The sequence below is a fragment of the Anser cygnoides genome, chromosome 7 (assembly GCF_040182565.1).
Source record: "Anser cygnoides isolate HZ-2024a breed goose chromosome 7, Taihu_goose_T2T_genome, whole genome shotgun sequence".
Classification (NCBI taxonomy): domain Eukaryota; kingdom Metazoa; phylum Chordata; class Aves; order Anseriformes; family Anatidae; genus Anser; species Anser cygnoides.
Window position 1 is genome coordinate 34,884,073 of NC_089879.1, and position 21,425 is coordinate 34,905,497.

General features: G+C 35.7%; 1 protein-coding gene across 1 annotated transcript in view; it reads left to right on the plus strand.

Moving 5' to 3' along the window:
- Positions 1 to 20,874, plus strand: part of POLR3A (RNA polymerase III subunit A) — a 35,924-nt gene extending 15,050 nt beyond the window's left edge. Inside the window, 16 exon segments of the mRNA XM_067000289.1 lie at positions 899 to 1,010; positions 2,122 to 2,240; positions 3,571 to 3,628; positions 3,631 to 3,707; positions 5,279 to 5,449; positions 6,157 to 6,270; positions 10,930 to 11,016; positions 11,102 to 11,184; positions 12,657 to 12,827; positions 13,499 to 13,592; positions 13,699 to 13,791; positions 14,281 to 14,445; positions 15,099 to 15,263; positions 15,610 to 15,741; positions 17,175 to 17,307; positions 20,293 to 20,874. Of these exon segments, the coding sequence (XP_066856390.1) occupies positions 899 to 1,010; positions 2,122 to 2,240; positions 3,571 to 3,628; positions 3,631 to 3,707; positions 5,279 to 5,449; positions 6,157 to 6,270; positions 10,930 to 11,016; positions 11,102 to 11,184; positions 12,657 to 12,827; positions 13,499 to 13,592; positions 13,699 to 13,791; positions 14,281 to 14,445; positions 15,099 to 15,263; positions 15,610 to 15,741; positions 17,175 to 17,307; positions 20,293 to 20,441 (1,923 nt within the window). The 3' untranslated portion in view covers positions 20,442 to 20,874.
- The last annotated feature ends 551 nt before the right edge of the window (positions 20,875 to 21,425 follow it).

Consider the following 21,425-nt stretch of genomic DNA (forward strand, 5'->3'; position numbering starts at 1 on the left):
ATAGTGTTAATTCCATTTACCCATGTGTACTAAGTTAGTAAAGAACACTAACAGCAATGAATCTAGTTCAAGAAACAAAATGCTCTTAGTTACAATTCTGTATATACACAAGTTTTTTTTCTTTTTTTCTTGTTACTTATTAGGGCAACGGTTGAGTGGACTTGTGTTACTCTGTTTTCTTTTTTTTTTTTCTATGTAAACTTACATTAAGAGCAATGCATGTTGCCCAAAAACTTACAGACAGGGTCTTAAGGAAGTCAACTGAAAAATACTCACTTTGTTGCCTTTAATGGTTTTATACATTTGTTCTATTGGCTATCAATGTCTGTTTTTTACCTTTTAAAAAGTAGAAAGGAAGTGTGTGGGGGGGGGGGGGGGTAGAAAACCCCACACTGTACTTTAACTGTCACAGTTGTCTAGTCTGAAGTTGTGAAGTTGTACTCTCCTTGAACAAAGTTTTGCCATGTTCTTCACTCTTCTTCCTCTTCTCAGATGCCTATGGTTTTTGATATAACTGTTTTCTTAAAAATTGAAGATACTGGCAATGTATAATGTGAGAGCAGTCCAAAATTACTTTTTGTGGCTATATTTCACGTTGAACAGTGAACAGCTCAGTCCAATATTTGGTTTAATTAGCTTAAGCTGGTGCTACTAGCAAAAGAGGTTGCAATGTCCCCAGCCACCCATGTCTTAGCCAAACAAAGAATTCTTGTGCAGCAAAATGGAAGATTATGCGAGTTAAGTTAAAACTTACTTTACCCAAAGAAACATCCAACCTTCTCTTAATTCTGCTTTGAGTTCACTATTGACTACTGACAGTATTGCGGACAAGTGATAGCATATTGTTTGTGTGTGGTATTTTTAACTAATATCACATCTCTGTTTTCTTGGATTTTAGGCTTTGATCCTTAAAGAACTCTCTGTTATCAGAGATCATGCTGGCAGTGCCTGTCTCAGAGAGCTGGACAAGAGCAATAGTCCCCTTATTATGGCTCTCTGTGGTTCTAAAGGTAGGACTATCCGAGCTTTGGAATTAGTTTGCTCATTCCATCTCTGTTCTCAGAGTTACTTGTTCCGTCTTTATAGCTTGTTTTATACAGACAGTTGTGCAAGTACTAAATTCACATTATATGAACTCAAAGTGACTCCTCGATAAATACAGTTTGGTTCTAGTTAACTGAAAGCAAGCTGATGTACTTTTTACTGTATCTTTAATTTTTTGGCACAAGTTGAACAGCATTGTATGAGAACTTTAAATGTTCTTAGATGATTGATCTTGAATTAATCAGCACAGAGACATCAGTTGCACCTCCCATTTCAATTATCTGTATCACACACAAAAATCATCCAGAAATGTTTCCTTAGGAATTGGAAATAATAAAGCCATTTTCACTGCTTCTCTTTGAAAGGATATCCTATATAGTATTTGTTTTATACTCAAATTCTTATCTGAGCTTTCCTTTGTTCTCTGTAAGATTTTGAAGAAACTACTTAACTCTGCCTCTGTCTAGAAATTGTGGAAAACCTCAGGGTGGCATGAAACTTCTGTGTTTTGAAGACATTCTTCAAAGTCTTACAGAAATATTGAAATCTAAAAAGAAGGCTGTATCAAATGTATGATTTGGGAAGGTGGGAGTCATCTTTTGCAGAAATGTTCAGCAAATAAAGCTTAACTAGCGACTTAATTCTCTGAGGCTTAATTTGTTGTAGGAATCTTGATAGACACTGAACCCTTGATTTTAAAAAATGTTTTAGATATGCTTGTTGAAGAAATTGTGAAGCAAAGCCTAGAGGTTAAGATCATGGGATATATAAACCACAACCCATAATAAAAATCAGGATAATATAAGGCCTATAGTAAAATAGTGGTGGCATGAATGTCTATGACTCAAAAAATAAAGAGAGTTTTTAGCTACATGGTTAACTACTTTAGTTACTGCATAAATACTAATATGAATAGGACAACAAATAGGAAATCTTTTTTTAACTGATGCAATTTTAAATGCGTTTTTGAAGAACTGCTAAACTAAATAACAGATTTTCATAGAAGTTAAGGCAATTCAGTCATCAGAGGAAGGCTGATATTCCTCATCACTCAATTTTTTTTTTCTTCCGTTTCAGGCTCCTTCATTAACATTTCCCAGATGATTGCATGTGTAGGTCAACAGGCTATCAGTGGGTCCCGAGTTCCCGATGGATTTGAGAACAGGTCCTTGCCTCACTTTGAGAAGCATTCTAAGGTAATTGCATATGCTTACAGTTCACTGGAAGGAGAAGTGAGACAAGTTAACTTAAACCATTTTTAGAAGGATGCATGATAGGATATGGTGTCGCGGCATGGTGCAGGAAAACAAAAACATATGGTTAATGTAAAGCATTCTGAATGTGATTTGGGAATTAATAGTAATGTTGTGAATTGCAGTAGGACATCTCGTTAGCTTGAATATTTACAGTTAAGCCTTGCTGTTTCCTGTGATGTAGACCTTTCTAATTCAGTAAGTTTAAATTAAGTCTCATGATGCATTTTGGCTCTTCTGATAGTCCTGAAAATAATTTGTTAAAACATCTGTGTTGCACTCTGTTTCACTGTACTAAGACTTTTCAGGACAACTGCCGGGTGTGTGTTGGTATCTTCAGTCAGGTGAAACGTGCCATATAAACCATTCTGGAGTCTGGTTTGTTTCTTTTTCAGCTAGGATATATATCATGGGCTGCTTTTGCTTTATACAAGGAAAAATGAGGAGTCTCATGCACTTGTCAATACAAATCCATGAGATTCATTGTTTTGTTTTAAGTGCTTATCTGAATTTAACAATCAGTAGAGAAAGTTCTTCGTACCAACCATCAGACTTGTTAGTGTGTTATTTTGCTTGTGTCGGATGATAGCCATGACACTTGCATGTGTCACTAAATGTCCAAATTTGAATTTCTGAATTCTGTAACATAAAATCTTTTATTTCCTGAAAAAAAAAAAAAGAAGAAAAACTTCATGTATTATATGGGGAGGAATGTCAAATTTAACTCCAGCTTTTTTAGTGAATTAGAAAGCACTGCCTGTTAAATAGTGGCAAATGAAATGTTCGAAGATTAAACTTTTTGTAGTCTATACATTGTTCCATGTGATCATAGAGACAGCATGGTGTTATTTGGCTTAGCGGGATGCCTGCATCAAGTTCATTGTCAAGAACTTTTCTGAATGGTGATAGGAAACTGTTCAAAAGAGTTAGTTCTGTACATACCTCTATATTTTTTCTGGATTCCTTAGTTTTCAGCATGAATGTTCATATCATCCTTTCAATTCTTTTACCAATAAGGGAAGCTGAATTGTTAGAAGTTGGTGTGGTGTTTGCAAAGTGTATTAGTTTTGAAAACCTAGATGAGGGTTTTGAAGTCTGAGTCAGATCTCAAATGCATTGAATTTCAGAGCTAAATCTAACAGAGTCAATTGCTCTGTTTATGTATCCGCTGACTATTTGTAGGAATTTAGATCACATTTAACATACGTTTTTCTGTTACGTACGTAAAGAATAGACATTGCATTTTAACTTTTTTTTCTGCTCTTTCATGTAGCTTCCAGCAGCAAAAGGCTTTGTTGCTAACAGCTTCTATTCTGGGTTGACTCCCACTGAATTTTTTTTCACACAATGGCTGGTCGAGAAGGTCTGGTTGATACAGCTGTAAAAACAGCCGAAACTGGATACATGCAGGTAACTGTCTGTGGGGTGGGGATTTTATCTAACCTGCCAGAGGAGACTATTTCTTTTGTGCTTGTTGGGGGGTTGTGCATACATCTTGCGTGGGTTTTTGTTGATGTTTATTTTTAATTTAATAGAATTTGTACTGCAAAATAGACTTGTCTGTTCTCCAGTAGACACATGAAGCTTGTGAAACAGACCTCAGGCAATGGCACAGTAATATGCTTGTATTAAGCTGTTTCTTGTTGGATATGGGTGATAAAAGCCGTTATTCTAGGTAATTGTTGAGGACTGCTTTCTTACGTACTGCGTGTGCTTCAAATCCACATGGTTGCTATGCTGTAAGGTTTGTCCAGATAGCACTGATTTGAGTTGTGAGTGCTTTTTCAGACACAGTATTTTGACAATGAGAAACAAAAATTTTGTCTGTAAATACCCGACTTGGATTATTTAAAAAAAAAAGAAAAAAAAAAAAAAAAAAAAAAAGATTGGATGATAGAAATATGGCTGTCATCTTCAAGTAGCAGGCCCCTGGGGCTGTAGAGACTTGGACTTAAAGTTCTGTAAGTTGCTAGTGTCTTTGGCTGTATCTCCTGTGAAAATAAATGTCCCTCTGCCAAAGCTCCTTGCTCCTATGAACAGTCTTGAGAATTTAGTGGAAATACTTCAGGATTTTAGGTATAGGCATCTTTCCAAGGTAGTAGGCATTAGAAAAAGCAAGATGATGTGGGACTGAGAATGCGTTCAGAGGTACACAAGTAACTTTACAAAGATAAAGAAATCAGTTCCTGTTGGGGTGATAAGCTAGTGACACCACTTGTCTCCCAGACTTGAAGAACAATTTTTGTATGTGCATAAATGTATATAAATATAATATGTAACCTGCAAATTTTTGTCAACTTTTACCCTATATAAATAGCAATTGGAATTTGGATTAAAAATCTCTTAACTTCTATGTTATCTCACCTTTTTCTTCCTCAGCGGAAAAAAAAATTACCGGTTTATATTTCTTAGTGAGCTAATTTACATTGATAGAATGATGAAGTCCATCTTTCAAGTAAAAAGGTTCTTAACCACTGATGATTCATAGCATGCATTCTTTTTTGGGAGATGGAGGAGGGAAAATGGTAGCAAAGGGATTTCCCACTACAGTGAATCAATGTCAGAGACAGTAGCTAGTTAATACTGGTGGACAAATGGCAACTACTGGCTTTGATGGATGAGCGCTCTGTTTTCTGTGAGTGAAAATAATTGTTGGCTTGTTTTGCTGCCATACACAAAGTTAGTATTGCTTGAGAAACAAACCTGATTGAAAGAATACAAGGCTTTGAAAATTCAGTTTTCTTGTCACAAATGACTGTAAAAACTCTTCAGACTATAATATGTTATGGCAGTTTAGCATTTAGAATTTCTGTTGTATAGGGGACAATGTGAGAATAAAATTTTTGCTTTAAATTTTGTTATTGCTGTCTTTAATGCTTAGGGGAATGTACAGTGAAGCTCTAGTTGTATGTATGGAATCCCAACTAATAGCTATTTTTAAAGAGATCCCATTTACCTCCTTTGTACCTTTTATCCCTTAGAGGCGGCTGGTAAAATCTCTTGAAGATCTTTGTTCGCAGTATGATTTGACGGTCAGAAGTTCTACTGGTGACATTATTCAGTTTATTTATGGAGGAGATGGCTTGGATCCTGCAGCAATGGAAGGGAAGGATGAACCACTGGAATTTAAGCGGGTTCTAGACAATATCAGGGTAAGGATTACTGAAATTTTGTTGGAAATTTGAAAAGAGTGCAAAGCCTTAAGGAAGAAGTAGAAAAAATTATGCAGAGAATAGTTACAATAGTAACTTTTTTTTTTTAAATCACCTTTATGGTGGTCCTGATCACAGTCTTCCAGCATGTGTATGCGGTTATATATGTATTTTTATGTTACAACAGAGCAACTGGAACTAAACTTAATGAGAGGTAAAAAGCAGAGTTTTCTTTAGTGCTAAGGTATAGTTCTAGGGTGTAATACTAAACAGTAGCTAAGTTACTATTGTTTCAGTTGTGTACTAGGTAAGATTAAAATTACAGAGTAATTCATAAATAAATCAAGATATACATGTTTTTTATGTTGGACTGCTTCTTAAGTCGTTGACCTAGCACACTGATGAATAATTTTGTAAATGTTGTGATGTGTGAAAACAGGATAGTTTATTTGTGGTTTGGCTTTTTCTGTAATCTGAGTGTGATGATTTGAAACAATTAGGATTGTGCATGCATATACCTTCAGGTTTCATTAGGTAGACACGTATGTGGCCCTTCACGATAGTCAAAGATGGAATTCTTGTGTATTTTTTTTAAATTAAACTCTTAATCAGTTGTATGTGTCTCTGTCCTGTCTTTACAATGAAGTTTTGTTTACTTTATGTGAAGAAGTTATGAAGAAGTATTTTTTTTTTTTTTTCCTCTTAAGGCTGTATATCCATGCCGAAGTGAACCAGCCCTCAGTAAAAATGAATTGGTGTTAACATCTGAATCTATCATGAAGAAGAATGAATTTCTTTGCTGCCGAGACAGTTTTCTGCAGGTGAGGTCATTATCTCACTTTCCTATCGCACTTATTAACTATACCTTATAAATCAAGGAAGTTAAATAAAATGGTTTTATCAATCTGCAGGAGAAATGGCTGAATTTTATGCACTAACAAAAGGAATAGAAGTTTGCTCATTAATATATTTCTGTATGTTTTGGGGGTGGGGAGGTAGGACAAGTAGTTCTTACTATAATAGATGTTCACACTGACCACAGAAACAGGAAATGAGAGAAGAATCTAGTGATTTTTTTTTGTGTAGGAGTGAGCATTGATCTGATCTGAGATACCTTGTTGGAATTTCTGCTTATAGCACAATGGTACAGTAATTAACATGCTTCATCTGGGATGTCAGAAATTAAATAATTTTTAATGACTATATATAGCAGACTACTAGGGTCAGGTTTCATGATCCCTTTCATACATTGGTTTTGATATTATCAACCTTCTGAATAACTTCTTTTAGGCATTTGCTTGTTTTCCTTTAATATAAATTCTATACTTATACCTATGTATGTTGCTTTCCTTTGATACTAACTCAGCAAAAGTCTTTAGCCACATGAAGTGTTTTGCTTGAAAGGGCTTTATCTTCTGGGAGATACCTGCATGTCTTCCAAGGATGAGAGAATATGCACATGACTTTTCGCTTTGAGTTGTGAAGAACTGTTCTTTCAAAAGAGCATTGAGTATTTAAGTATTTATGAAAGTATCTATACTTGAGACTACTTTAGGAGACATTGATTAAAACCTGTGGAGTTAACCTGGGTGTGTATATGTAAAAGTGTTCACTTGATGAACTTTCTGATATCTGGCAATGAATGATTACAATATGAAATTAGTAACCTGCTTTTGGAGGGGTTCTTTTGAGTAGAACAGACTGCTTTAGAGCTGTGAGGTGACAAAACCAGTAAGAAACCTGATTTGTAACTCCACTGCTAGAGCAGAGTAGAAAAATAAATTATATCTGTATTTGAAATACTCCCTTCTTATGCACCTGTAAAGAAAAAAAATGAAATATACTTACATCCAGCTTCAGAGATAATGCTGTTCTTTTTAAGGTGTGATTCTTTTTTATCATACCAGTAAAAATTATATCTGTCCTCCTGAAAGTAGGGTAATTTATTTACATCACAGTAACGGTAATGAGCTTTACTTCTGATTTTTAAGTTTCAGATACTGTTACATTTTCTTCTTTCCTTTTCTTTTTTTCTGTTCGTCCTTGAAGACATTAACTGAAACAGGTTATGAAAAATATAATGAGGTAATTGTAGCATGTGTGTGCACTGTGTGAGCATTAATGTTAGTGCTTTTAGCTAAAGATGTGTGTATAGTGCTAAAGTAACTGATTAGCATATATACATTACTGCTTGTTAAATTCTAAGGGAGGTGTTCAACCCAATAATTTGACCAAGTCCTTTTTTAGTGATGAAAACCATGACATGAATTAATTCCCAGAGTCAAACTGGAAGATTTTGAAGAATTTGAGAATTTGAGGAAGCTTTCTTTTGGTACACAACATTCCATTCTAAAACGTGTTTTTTGAATTTGCATGGATATTAACATGAGTTTTTTGATCTTTTCCTCTCCCTTCATCTACCTTTCCCTTCCAGAACAGAGACATTTTTTACTGCTGTTATTTTACAAGGAGGTTATTATAATGGCCTTATCCACTCCAGTCTAGAAAACAGGATGTCCAAATAGCCTGTTTCAAGCAGGCTAGCTTTCATTCAGCCTGCACTGTGTCCTCACTGGAGGGAAATAAACTGATGAAAAAGCGTATTGTTGGCTGGAACAGCTCAGGGCTTAATTCATCAGGGCTTAATGCTGTAATGCAAACATACTTGAATATATAAAGATACAGCTAAAGGGAAATTTTTATTTTCTTCGTATGGAAATTAGAAAAAAATTTAGAAACCTACAGAATCTAAAAATAATTTTTTTTTTTGGAGATGGTAGGAGACAAGCACTAGGAAGTGTGATCCAAATCTAAAAAAGGCTTAGACAGTGAGTGGCACATGGAGAACTTGCCTGGTGGGTCTGACTGGGCTTGAAAGGATTCCTGCTGAATCACGTGGGATTGTCTGTACCACTTGGTAATTCAGTGGGCTTCTCAATGTTGGAATTCCTATATTAGCAGTGCTTCACATATGGAAAAATGGTGCAAGTACCTGAGTGATGAGGCTTTATACTCTGGATGAATGCAAACTGCTATTTTCACTGAGTGTTGGCTGTGTAGATCACTGAGTTGGTTTGGTGCCTTTTTGGTAAAATTGTCCCGACTAAAAGACTTTATAGGTTTGGACTGTGTGAAAAATGACATCTTGCATGCTGTGGGAGCTGCATAGGTGTGCTGGTGGAGCATCGCACTGAAGATGTAACTCAGACAGCTGACTCTTTACTTAGCCTATCTCTACCTTCTATTTTTATTTGTAGCCTCAGTTAAGCCATAGTTTAGATGAACTGCCAAAAGATAACTGAAAGTTGAGAGGAATAGTTAATTTTCTATTTTGCTTGAGTAAAACGTTTTGACAATGAAAAACATTTATCTTCAGAGATTTATCATACATTTCTCACCATTCTTTCTTTGTTCTAGTACATGGAAATAACGTGTCATTAGAGTACCCTACATTTACTCTGCAGAAGGATGTGTAACAGATTTATTCAGTTTGTTAGAAGTTTAAAAACAAACAAACAAACGTATTTTAGTACTCGGGATTGTCAAAGAGAAACAGTTGATGATAAAATAGGCCACAGTGGTATTTACAGTCTGTGCTGTGCTGCTTTGGTGTTTTGTCTTTCCTATTGCAGACTTTCCCCATATGGCCACATGACTAATTTTTCCATCAGTATAACAAGGCTTTTGGGTTCCTGTGGTTGTTACTATTATTATTCCCCTGGTTTTGTATGAGTAGATGAAAACACAAAAGAGCTTAGTCTATGTTGTTCTGGAAGGAGAAGTTAGTGTCACACATTGTCTTCTTCCCCTTTCTACCCCTCCACAAAAGAAGTATCTTTCCAAGTGGAGTGACTTTTAAAGGACCTCTCTGCTGTGTTTTCTCTTTAGATAATGTGTTCTGAGTGATCTTCTCCAGTTTTCTCCAGTCCTACAGTATTCTTTTTTTTTAATCCACCCAAAATAAAAAATATTAATCTTGCCAACACCACATTATTGTTTAGAACTTATTTTAGAAAAAAAAAATTATCTTAAGATTTCAGGGTCAAAAATCTTCCAAGTCGCACAATATTTCATTTGTGAATTACAGGGACTTACTACAGGGCAAAAGGGGCAGAAATGTATGAATGCAACTTGTGTCATCCAAGTGGGCAACAACTTGAAGCATCCATTCCAGCAGCGCATTTCTATTGTCAATTCTTTCATTTGAACTTCGTGCTGGTATTCACAGAACATAATGAACTATCTGAAAATACTTGGAATACCAGTAAGAGTGTTAGATTTTGAGAATCTGAGGATTCTGTTAGGATATAATAGAAGTGTTTAGATAATTGTCTGTGAATGGAGTCATAGAAAAGGGCAGTTGCTCAAATATTTACTCAATTTTGCAAGTAATTTTCAGTGCTCAGCTATTGCAGTAGTTGGAAAGAGTCCAGTACTGAGTGAAGAAGAGGGGATGCTTGGTCTGTTTGGCAAGCAGGGCTGTTGGGGTATAAATGGACTCTAAACATCTAACTTGTTCCTCCTCCACAGAGGCTTTCTTAAATCATTATTGAAGTAGATGGCAATGATTTCCTCTCGCTTTTTGTTCACGTTTTGGTTTTGGTAAGCCTCTTATGGTAATGACTTGCACAGAGTCCACTTGCGTGAGCAAGCTGAATCATATTTCATGACTTCTAGTGTACATATCTATACCCAAAGCCTGGATGATGTTTCATAGAAACTTTGGATATATTTCTAACAGTCTTGTTTCACTTTCTATTCCAGTAAAGACTATTAGAACTACTTTGGCGTAATCCTGATAAGAAAGTGACTGGCTTATGTATTAATATTACACATTGAATGCACTTTTTTGCAAGACCTCTCCACAGCACGGAGAAGTTGCTATTTGAATTATACTAGGTAGACTGATACATTTCTATCAGTTTTGAGTGTTTGTTTGTATTTTATTTATTTTTTGTTCTCTACTCCCCGATAAAGTATGTCTTAAATCTCTGAAACCTATTCATCAGGTATTCTTTGCTCTTTATTCTGTTGCTTCAGTCTTTTCACTTTGACTTATTTTGAATGCTAAAAAACGAGTGAGAATGTTTTTTTGTGTCATTGTGTCAGTATTTTCAGAAAATGGTGATTTTGAGGGTTTACTTCAAGTGACTTTTTTTGATGGGAGAACATAGAAGTTTTAGTGAGTGGTGAGTAGGAAGGAAGGATCAACCATTGTCAAATCTTTTGTTTTCAGTGTGTGCTCAGGAAGGATGCTTTTATTGAGTGTCGACCATATTCCTCATGCGCTGCTACTAATTTGTGGTTACACGAGAGTGAGTTTGGTGTGTGTGTTAAGTTTTGATGTTTCTCTCTTCATATTGTGCAGATAATTTTTTATTCTAAACATTTCATTTGGATCTCTAATCAAATACCTTACTGCTAAAGATTTCAGTATGAAGAACATAACTTTGCTTACTGTTGTTTTCATGTAATTTCAGGAAATCAAAAAATTCATCAAAGGTGTTTCTGAGAAAATAAAAAAAACAAGGGACAAGTATGGTATTAATGACAATGGCACAACAGAGGTAAATAATTTCAGTGGGGTAACAATGTAGTTATTTTACATCTTCACAAGCTATTCCTTTTCCAACTGTTCCATTTCCTTTTCAGCCACGAGTTTTATATCAGTTGGATAGGATTACACCAACACAACTAGAGAAATTTCTAGAGACATGTAGGGACAAATACATGAGGTAAGTTTTGGGCTTAATTTCTCTCTGTTTATTTATCTTGCCAGCTTAGTATCTGTTGCTTTGTTTGCAATCTAGGAGTAACTCAAAACTGAGTGTTTGCTATTGTTACTCCAAAAATGTTGGTTTTATTGTGACTACAAAACAAATAAAGAATAAGAAACAGTTGTCCCCAGTGACATGAAATTTGCAAGACTAAGGTAAAATGCCAAAAAGTCAAGTATCACCATCTACAGGTGGAACTGTTAAGGCAGAGGTGAGCCTTGTATGACAGTTTTTGAGGTTTGACAGAGCTGAAGTTTTCATCTTTCTGTCTTGAATCTTAATGAGATTTGTTTTGTTAAAGATTCTCATGACTAACTTTTTTGTGTTTCCTGTAACATAGCAGAAAAAAATGTTTTATATTTCTTTAATCTTTATATCAGGAGACTTGAGTGTAGAAATCTATCTGCTTGTATTTGGGCACCTGTCTTCTGTAATAGTCCTAGTCATATCTGCGGGCACAATTTTCTTCTATATTTCCTTACCAGTTATATCCACAAATTGCATTTTGACAGCAGATTCTGGTAAAAGCCAAAAGCAATGTGATTGGAAGGGAGATAGGATGTTGTTTAAGTAGCAACATTTTTATACCTGCTGGTAGACATGTTCCCTTCCTCCTCCTCTTGCAGGAGATTTTTGCAAACCTCCAAAGAGACCATGAGCAGTAATACCTGAATAGGTCAGTTTCAAATCAATAGCAATCTTTGTGGTATTGTGCTTTAAGTTCAGAGGTTGTTTTTGCTGTAGAAAAGCTAATCACATCACACTCTTTGTGAGCTTAAGAATGCTAACTGCAGGATCTGAAGAAAATTGTAAGGAAGAATTGTAAACCATTTAGAGATCTCATGATACAGTGTAGCCACCTTCATTTTCTATCCTGTAATGACAACCAGTTTTCAAGGAACAGAAATTTTAGGAAGAGGCGAATGTGGGACTGAGCCCATTACATGCGTAACTTGATGGGGAAGCAAGTAATGTGGCTTAAGAATTAGCTGGAAACAAGAAAGCAGTAATATCTGGATTTTGCTCTGATTAGAAGCAGCCTGCATAATAATTTATTGAAGAATATTTGGTAAAGGTCTATTCTGCTTCAAAATATAAAGGGGAATTTTGGAAATATTAATGTAGGGGAGTTCCCTGAATGGCAAACCCAGAATTTACTGCTTGATGGTTTTGAGGAGGAGGGGACAAGCATTTTATCTTTTCTGTTAGGGATGTTATTGTGGGGCTGTGTAATGTGTGTATAACAAGGCATGCTCTTGCCTTGAATGAGAGCAGTGTCTTTGAGTATTGGTGATCTTTTAACTGCTCTAAAAAGTAATACACTTCCCTTATGTCTACCAGAAGAGTTGCTATCTTTGCTTGTGTAGGATTGCAAGCCTTACTGAGTTCTGAATCTTCCTGTATTTTTTATGAGACCATTTCTTTCTCAGGGCACAGATGGAGCCTGGTTCTGCAGTAGGAGCCCTTTGTGCACAGAGTATTGGCGAGCCTGGCACACAGATGACGCTGAAGACTTTCCATTTTGCAGGCGTTGCTTCCATGAACATTACTTTGGGTGTGCCAAGAATCAAAGAAATTATTAATGCTTCAAAGGCAATTAGGTACTAACATTGTGGGTTTGGTTTTCATTTTTGAATCATTTTTTTTCTTTCCTCTTTGCCTCAGTGAAACCTGATATATTTTTAAGATTCTGATTTTTGGGATTTATGTGATAGCATTTCCCTGTTGTCGGTAACATGCTAGATGGCATTGAATCCATGGAACACCACCCAAATGAGAAGAACCTAGCTTCAGTACAACTGAGTGATGATTTAAAGACTGAAATTAGAAATGTTTTGTGCTTTATTTTTCGTTGTTGTTGGTGTGTTGTTTTTTTTTTCTGAAAATTAAATTAGCTAAACTTGATAATTAATTATAATATTGTGTTAGGAATCTGTCATATTACGAAGCTAACCATTGTTTAGTGGTAGCCGAAACTACCTGGGCATACTGCAGGTATTCTTAAACAATACCGGAGTTCTGTAGGCCATCAAAATAGTCACTATTGTATTATTATAATCTCTCTTGTGTTTGCTTATTTTTGCCGTCCTGCAGTACATAAACGATAACTTTCTTCAACGTAACTGAGGAAACTGAAGGTTTTCCTATTTTTGTTTAAAAGTTAATCTAGATAATGTGATTAGCTTCATAAGGCAAGCTTTAATTCCAATTGCTATCTGTAATCTAGTATAGCAATTTCCTAACTGTTTTCTTGCGTGTTTATTCTTTGTAGCACACCTATTATAACAGCACAGTTGGACAAAGATGATGATCCTGATTTTGCCCGTCTGGTTAAAGGAAGAATTGAGAAAACTTTATTAGGAGAGGTAGGAAAAACTGTATTATTGGTAATGCCTTAAATGTAAATGTTAGCCAGTATAGAACATTTTAACCATTTTCACATGCTAACTATTTTGCCCTTACCTTTTTAAGATCTCAGAATATATTGAAGAAGTGTTTCTTCCAGATGATTGTTTCATCCTAGTGAAGCTGTCTCTAGAGCGCATTAGACTACTGAGATTAGAGGTGGGTTTTTGAGCTCTTAATCAGAATGTGCTTTAGGAAGGATCCAGAAGGTCTTTTACTCCTTGCACAGAAACAAAAATCATCAGACCTGTGAAACTGAAAATAGAAAGAAAACCAAGGATGTTCTATGCCAATATTACATCTGTTGTGTTTGTTTGTTTGTTTTACTTTTTTTTTTTAACTTGTAAAGCAGGTAACTTTTTCCTCTATTTGGAAATTAGAATGTGAATTAATTTCTTGGTGTCATTCTCAAGACAAGAATGAATATTCTTGTCTGTTTGTTAGAAACATACAAACCTGTATGTACCTTCAGCATAGGATGGTATGTCATGTAACTTTTAAGAGTAATTGGTTTTATGTTGTTTTTTTTCTACATTCCACTTTTGATTTTCTGTTGAAAGAGCAGAAATATTGACTGCTGCATGTCTTTGAGCACATTTACATATGTTGAGAGATATCTGGATGTTTGCTGACTGACTCTTGCCCCAGGTGAATGCAGAGACTGTGCGCTACTCTATTTGCATATCTAAACTCAGAGTGAAGCCTGGGGATGTTGCTGTCCATGGAGAAGCAGTTGTATGTGTGACCCCTCGTGAAAATAGCAAGAGTTCAATGTATTATGTATTGCAGTCCCTGAAAGAAGAATTACCAAAGGTAAAAACAAAGACTCTATCTTAGGAGGTATTCGGTAATAATAATTTGGGGTTTTATAGTGGGAAGATGAAGTATTTATTGTCAGTATTGACAAGATTGAAGGTAATGCGAGTACATTTTGTACTGCTGTGCAGCAGAAACTAAGACTTAGTCACTAAGTGTTTTAAATAAAAAAGAAGCCTCAGTACATAGCCCTCATTAAAACACTTATTGAAGCATTCTGAATGCAGCAGTTGTAAATGTATGAACTGATTATCGTCCTGTAGCTCCATCTAGAGTTGAACCACATTGGCAGTATCTGATGTTTTTGCAGCTTTGTGTGAGAACTGTCTACTTTTTGCTTTTAAAAGTATTGATGAGTGAACCTAACTGTTGGCAGGATGCACTTTCAATTGTGTGGACCTACTATTGAGAGAGACGTCTGAATGTGAGGATATATGGGATGAAATATAAAATGTAAGGTTAATAGTACAGTGTGAAGATCACGTTTGTACTGGCATATTTAATAATGAAATCTGATTTCATATATGTCTTAATTCACTATCTACTCCAAAGAATGAAGCTTCAAAATCAGTTGGAATACTGATTAGGGTCAGTCCTTTATACTGCATTACTGTATGCATCAAAGTTATTTGGGTTTTTGTTTTGTGAAGGTTGTAGTGCAAGGTATACCAGAGGTTTCCCGAGCTGTTATCCATATTGATGAACAAAGTGGTAAGGAAAAGTACAAACTTCTAGTTGAAGGTGATAATCTGCGAGCTGTTATGGCTACTCATGGAGTGAAAGGAACAAAAACATCTTCTAACAACACTTACGAGGTAATGTTTAAATGGTTATTGTGTGTTTTGTTGTTGTTGTTTTGGTTTGTTTTGTTTTTTTTTTTCCAGTAGAATCTTGATTACAAGTGCTTGTTTGTGCTCAGATGCCACAATTTATATCTAATCAAGCCTGATTTCACTAATAGTTGTCAGAATACATTAACACAAGAGAATAATTTGGCTGGCAGTGGACTTCACTTGAAAGCTTTTTCTATAAATAGTTTTAAAACAAAGAAATCCAAAACGATAATAATGGAAATGGAGTGTTATCTGACATCAGATGGTATTTGTTCCAGGAACATATGTGCTCCAAGGTTGTTCATGGAGTTTGTGATCTCTCTTGCAGGTAGAAAAAACACTAGGAATTGAAGCTGCTCGGACCACCATTATCAATGAGATTCAGTATACAATGGTGAACCATGGTATGAGCATTGACAGGAGACATGTTATGTTACTGTCTGATCTAATGACTTACAAGGTTCGTACAGTGCTTTTTTTCAATGTTACATTGACCTGCTTACACAAATTAATTTTACCATTTTTGAGAAGAACAGGTCAGCTAGGGAGATGGAACTCAGTTACAGATGTAAAGAATTGTAAGTAGTACAAACCAAATACAGTTGATTGTGTATCAAACAAAAATTATTTATCTAGTTCTTGGAGGGCGGATGAAAGTTCTATTTTGATAGAAGACAAGTTGTTATAAGGAGTAGAGAATCATAGTTTCATATTCAAAATCTGAAGCTTAAAAATAGCAGGATGAAAATCAACTGTCTCAATAACCATCCATGCAATTTAAGGCTTGCTGTGCAGAAAACCTCATGGGGTGTGGTTCATAGCAGCTGCACTGTGTAGATGAGCCTAAGAATACAGGCATTAGATAGAATCAGATTACGTTTAGAGTATGAACAGGCTTCCAGAACTTGTTAAGAAAAATATCTTATCCATTCTTTAACTTTTTTTTTTTTCTTCCTTTGCATCTGAAATATTGGTGGTGTGGTGTCTTTTTTTTTTTTTTTTTTTTTGCGGGGGGGTGGGGTTGGTTGTTTTTTTAAAAAGGTATATTTAAGTACACTTAGTGAAGTCCAGTTTTTCTGCTGTTGTTTGCCAGAGGTCAAGGGTTTAATTTGGGTAAAATGGATGGAGGAGTTCAGACTTTTCCCAAAACTGTAGGGCTTTGTACTGAGCTGCAGCAGTCCCCAGGGCTGGCTGCGCACAGCTGCCACACAATGAGGAAAAAGGGCATCGGAGTACACTGTTTTACTCTTGTTGGACTCCTAGCATGCATGCATTCTTTTGTTTGTACTTCTGACTTGTGCTACAAAACTGCAGTCAGTTATAACTGGGATGTTTGTTAGAAAGGGGCAGAGATATACCAAGCTAGTTTAAAAAGAGAAGCTTTTTTTTTTTTCTTCTGGAGAGTGAAAAAATTAAGATTTAACATGTTCTGTAATTTCCTGGCAGCTGAAATCAAATTTATCAGTAGACAATAGGCAGTAGCTTGAGTATAGTGCTTTCATAGCACTGCTGTGAGAGACCACAGAAGTTTGTGGCTCTGCAGCAAATTGATCTCTTTTTTTTTCTTATGTCCATGTTTCTGTCAATCTTAATAAGATATTTTCTGAAGAAAGAATATTAACAACAGTTATAACTGGTTCTGTAGTATATGAGTGTTCTCTTCTGGTTTATTGAAGTATCTGTTACTACAGAACTACTAACCTTCAGGATGTTTAGCTGTAAAGCAGCCTATTACAAAAATGCTATATTATAGACAGTACTTCACTACTTCTTTCATGTGCAAAACACATTTCTGTTGTTAACTTGATTTGCTTCTTCACCAAGTATAACTTGGTAAAGTGACCTTGAGCCACTATTATGAGAGTCTCTCTTTGGGTTTCTCTATCACTCAAGGGTGAAGTGCTGGGTATTACCAGGTTTGGACTGGCAAAAATGAAGGAAAGTGTGTTGATGCTGGCTTCTTTTGAAAAGACTGCAGACCATCTCTTTGATGCTGCCTACTTTGGACAGAAGGATTCTGTTTGTGGTAGGTATTGCAAATTCTGTTGCTGTTTGAGGTTCTCATGCAGCAGCTGTAAACCTCTTCGACACATATTAGATTTTTTAGCCTCGTTAAGATTTCTGTTCAGCTGAAGTGTCAAAAACTTCAGGTCTGAGGCTGATGCTTACTTCTTGATCCTAGAAGTTTGGTGGATTTTTCTTTACTTCTAATCTCCGTCAGAGATTTTGAAGTCAGTCGGACATTTGTCTTACATTCCTTAAAGTAGACGTGGATTTATGTGGATTTTCTTTCTCTCACTACTTAGATAAGTGAAATACCGGGACATTTGTCCCATTATCAGTAGTTATGCTTTTTCAATCACAAAAGTTTGTGCATCTTCAACACCTAGAGCTACCTAAGGAATCTAGTACCCCACTTAATATTTAAGTTTCCAGAGAAGTAGGAAGACATTTATTTTTCAGGTAATATAGGTGAATATTGTCAGTACTCAGAACAGAGATGGTCCCTGTCTTGAGAAATTTATTCCTAAATGTGTGGTTTTTAAGTTTTAGAGATAACGTTAATGTCCACTAAATTGTCTTTTCACTGAAGCAATGAAGGAATCTGATAAGAAACTGATAAACATTTGTCTCAATTTTGCATTTCTGCTACATGTTATTTGGAATGGAAATATTTTCTGTTTTGTTTTGTTCCTCCTCTCCTTTAACAACACTTCTAGATTTCATTCTCCTTTTGGAGTTATTTGTTAACAAGTCTGTATCTAGTAAGTTAAACTGGGAAAAGAAGTCAAACATCTTTCACCCTTTTCATCAAGTGTTTAATACCTACAATCCTGGAGCAGTAACTACTCATTTAGAGTTTCTGGCTGCTACTGAAGTATAAAAATATTATTGTGTTAGGTTAAGGTTTGCTAATTTATGTGTATTTCTCGATGGTCTTAAAAAGTGTAGTCAGTGCTTTGAAGACGGAATATTTTCTGAATCAGTGGAATCTGTTAGAAATGTTTGTATTACTAGTCTGCATTTTAAATCAGACACTTTCTGGCTGTCCAGCGTCCCATGTGGGTGGGATTTTACTAATTCTTTTTATCATCCTGCCCATGGTTAAAGCAAAAGTCCTACGGCAGAATGATAGTGTCCTGGACAGAGGGAAAAGAAAATTTACTCGAAGTCACCTGACCTAGTAAGATCCTGTTTTGAATGATAGGGAAACCAAAGATCCTTTCATGTTGCCTTCTATATAAATGGTTTAGTTCAGGTAAGGAAACAGAGTGGACAAAACAGAAAATGGTTGTGTGTGTCCCAAAACAGAAGAGATCTTACTGGCTTGCTTATAAGAAAAATTGCTGTGCTGCTGCCTGACCTGGTCATCACTAGTTATCTCTTTGAATTGCTATGAAAAGAGAATCTCACATTCTTGCATCTGCAGAGCAGGAAAACTTATAAACATGGCCAAGAAAAATGAGTATGTGCCCAATATCAGCATAGGTGCAGAAGTGAATGGCATTTCAAATCAGTGGTTCTCCAGAATGTCTGGATGTAGTTGTAGACAATGTGGCTTTTGAATCTCTCGTCTTGTAAGAGGCCTTTTTTCCTTTGAGAAAAATGGGCAAAGCTGATTCATGCCTTACGTACATGAAGACGATGTTTTTTTTCTGCAAGTTGCTGATGCCACCTTTCAGTGGGCAGAATGGGTTCCTAGAATTTAAGCTGAGCACATATATAACATTCTTGGTTGTTACAGCAGCATGTTCTGTCCATACATCTCCTGCTATATGTGGCTACTGCCAGATGCTGCAAAAGAAAGTGGGAAGAATGGGCTCCTGGTTGTATAAATGCATTGGCACGGGAGAAGGACTCCCAAAATCTAAATGCTGTTTACATGGTTCAGAGGCTGGCTTACCTTGAAACGTTATTGTGCAAAACCAGGAAAGCTTTATTTAGTTAAGTTTTAGAAAGGTGTTTCCTTTATGCATTACAACATGTATGCTATAAGGGTGCATAAAGAGGTGGGACTAAATTTACAGTAATACCTAAGATTTCTATTACACATTCAAATTTTTTTTTTTAAGTGCATAATGCTGGAAAACATGTAGAAATGCAACACTGGACTAAGAGTGAAAATACTGAATCTTCACTTGCATACGATGAAATAATCAAATCTTGCCAGAACTTTAAGGAAATCAGTTTTCATCCTAGGATGTGCATTCAAATGTACTGTTACTTATAGCTTATAGATGTAGCTATTTTTTAAATGCTCGTATGAAGGACAGCATTCTCATGTTCCTGAGTATGTGTGAAATTTTTGTTTGGATCGTAACTGTAGGCAAAAGTTAAAACACTGGTATCTGGTAGCTTACTTCTAATAGAGAATATTCTTTAGAAAAATTGTATACATCAGTGTATTTGGAATATATGTCAGCACATTGCTGTGAAATTTTGTAGCTATGAAAAATACTATAGACAGACTAAGTATTTGAGTTCAAACCAAGCACTTTTTGAATAATGAAAATGCAATAAATAAATCAATAAAAATTCCAAACTAAAATAGTAAGTACACCTCTTTCACAGGAAATTGCAGGGGTTTCAAGGGAGCTTGGTCAGATTTGACTGAAGTCTTTGCACTGAGTTAAAAAATTAATATGAAGTGACTTTGCTGTGGGTAACTTCTTATGTTGGCACCAAATGAAACATGTCTTCTCTCGGGAAAAAAAATACTTTCTTTCATTTCTAGAGGTGGTGTTTAGATTAGATTGATTTTTTTTTTTTTTCCCTAGCTATCTAGAATAGCAGTAGCACCAATTAAGTAATATATTGAGCTAACATTCTGATAGCCATAACATTTCAGTTCATCTAGTGAAGAGACCTTGGCCTTCACATGTGAGGTTCGAGGAGATGTGATACGTAACGTGTTCAGAATGGGCAAATTAAAATAATTAAGGGTTTTGTAAATCTTTACTGTTTGGTTGTTCAACGTGTCTATTTTTGTTTTTGTTTTTTCCCTCCCTAGGTGTTTCTGAATGCATCATCATGGGAATTCCAATGAATATTGGAACAGGACTTTTTAAACTTTTGCACAAAGCAGACAAAGAATCAACACCTCCTAGGAGGCCTCTGATATTTGATAATAATGAGTTTCATATTCCAATTGTTACATAGCACTCGTGTATAATACCAGATAGAAAAACAAGAAATAGCAAGAAAACATAATTTAAGAAAGAGTTTTATTAGTGCTGTGTGTCTCAATAACTGAATTGGTAGGTGAAATACTAGCAAAAGAGTTGCCCGATTGTTTACCATCTGTTGTTTGTACGGACTCTGATACGAGAAGCTTCTCTGCACCAGAGAGTAGAAATACATTTAAGGTGGTTTTGGCTGATGGTTTTCTTCCTGTAGTAACATGCTTTGGAATGACCTGAAACTGTCAGTACCTTATGAAAATGACTTCCCAGGCTAGTTAATGCTAGTTTGTATAGGAAGCAAGCTTGTTTCATCACCACCACAAGTCAAGTTCTGAAATTTTGACATGTGCTTTCTGCTGCCTTATGAAGAAAAAATAAAGTGTTCAGAATATAATGTATGTTACAACTTATATGTGTTGGGTTTGTTTTTGTTTTTTGTTTGGTTGTTTTGTTTTGTTTCTTAAGAAATTACCTATGGCTAGCCTACAACACATAATGAGAAATAATTCTGTTTCAGGTACTCTTGTAGCATGGGTGAAGGAAAACTGAAATGCGTGTTAAAACATGATGATGTAGGAAAGGAAGTGCTGTACTTGGAAACTTGTGCTCTGTGTGGGTGGATATCAAGTATCAAAGCTACTGTTGCCATGCGTTCTGGTTCTGTAGGCAACTAAAGCTTCTTATAGGCAAACAGGGTTGCTAAAACCTCATGGTAAATTCACAAATGCTTGGGAAAATAATCCACAACTTGCTCATTATTTCCTGGGAACTGGCTGTATGAATTCTGGAGGCTGAAGGAAATTTTGGGAAATTGATGACTGGGAGAATTGTGTACTTAGTGAAGCTGTAATATTGTCTAAAGGTGAAGGTGAAGAGTAGGCATTTGTAGTATAAACATATTTCTGTAATTTACAAGTAGTCCATAAAATATGTGCAGTATGATAGCTTGCTTTATTTTTTG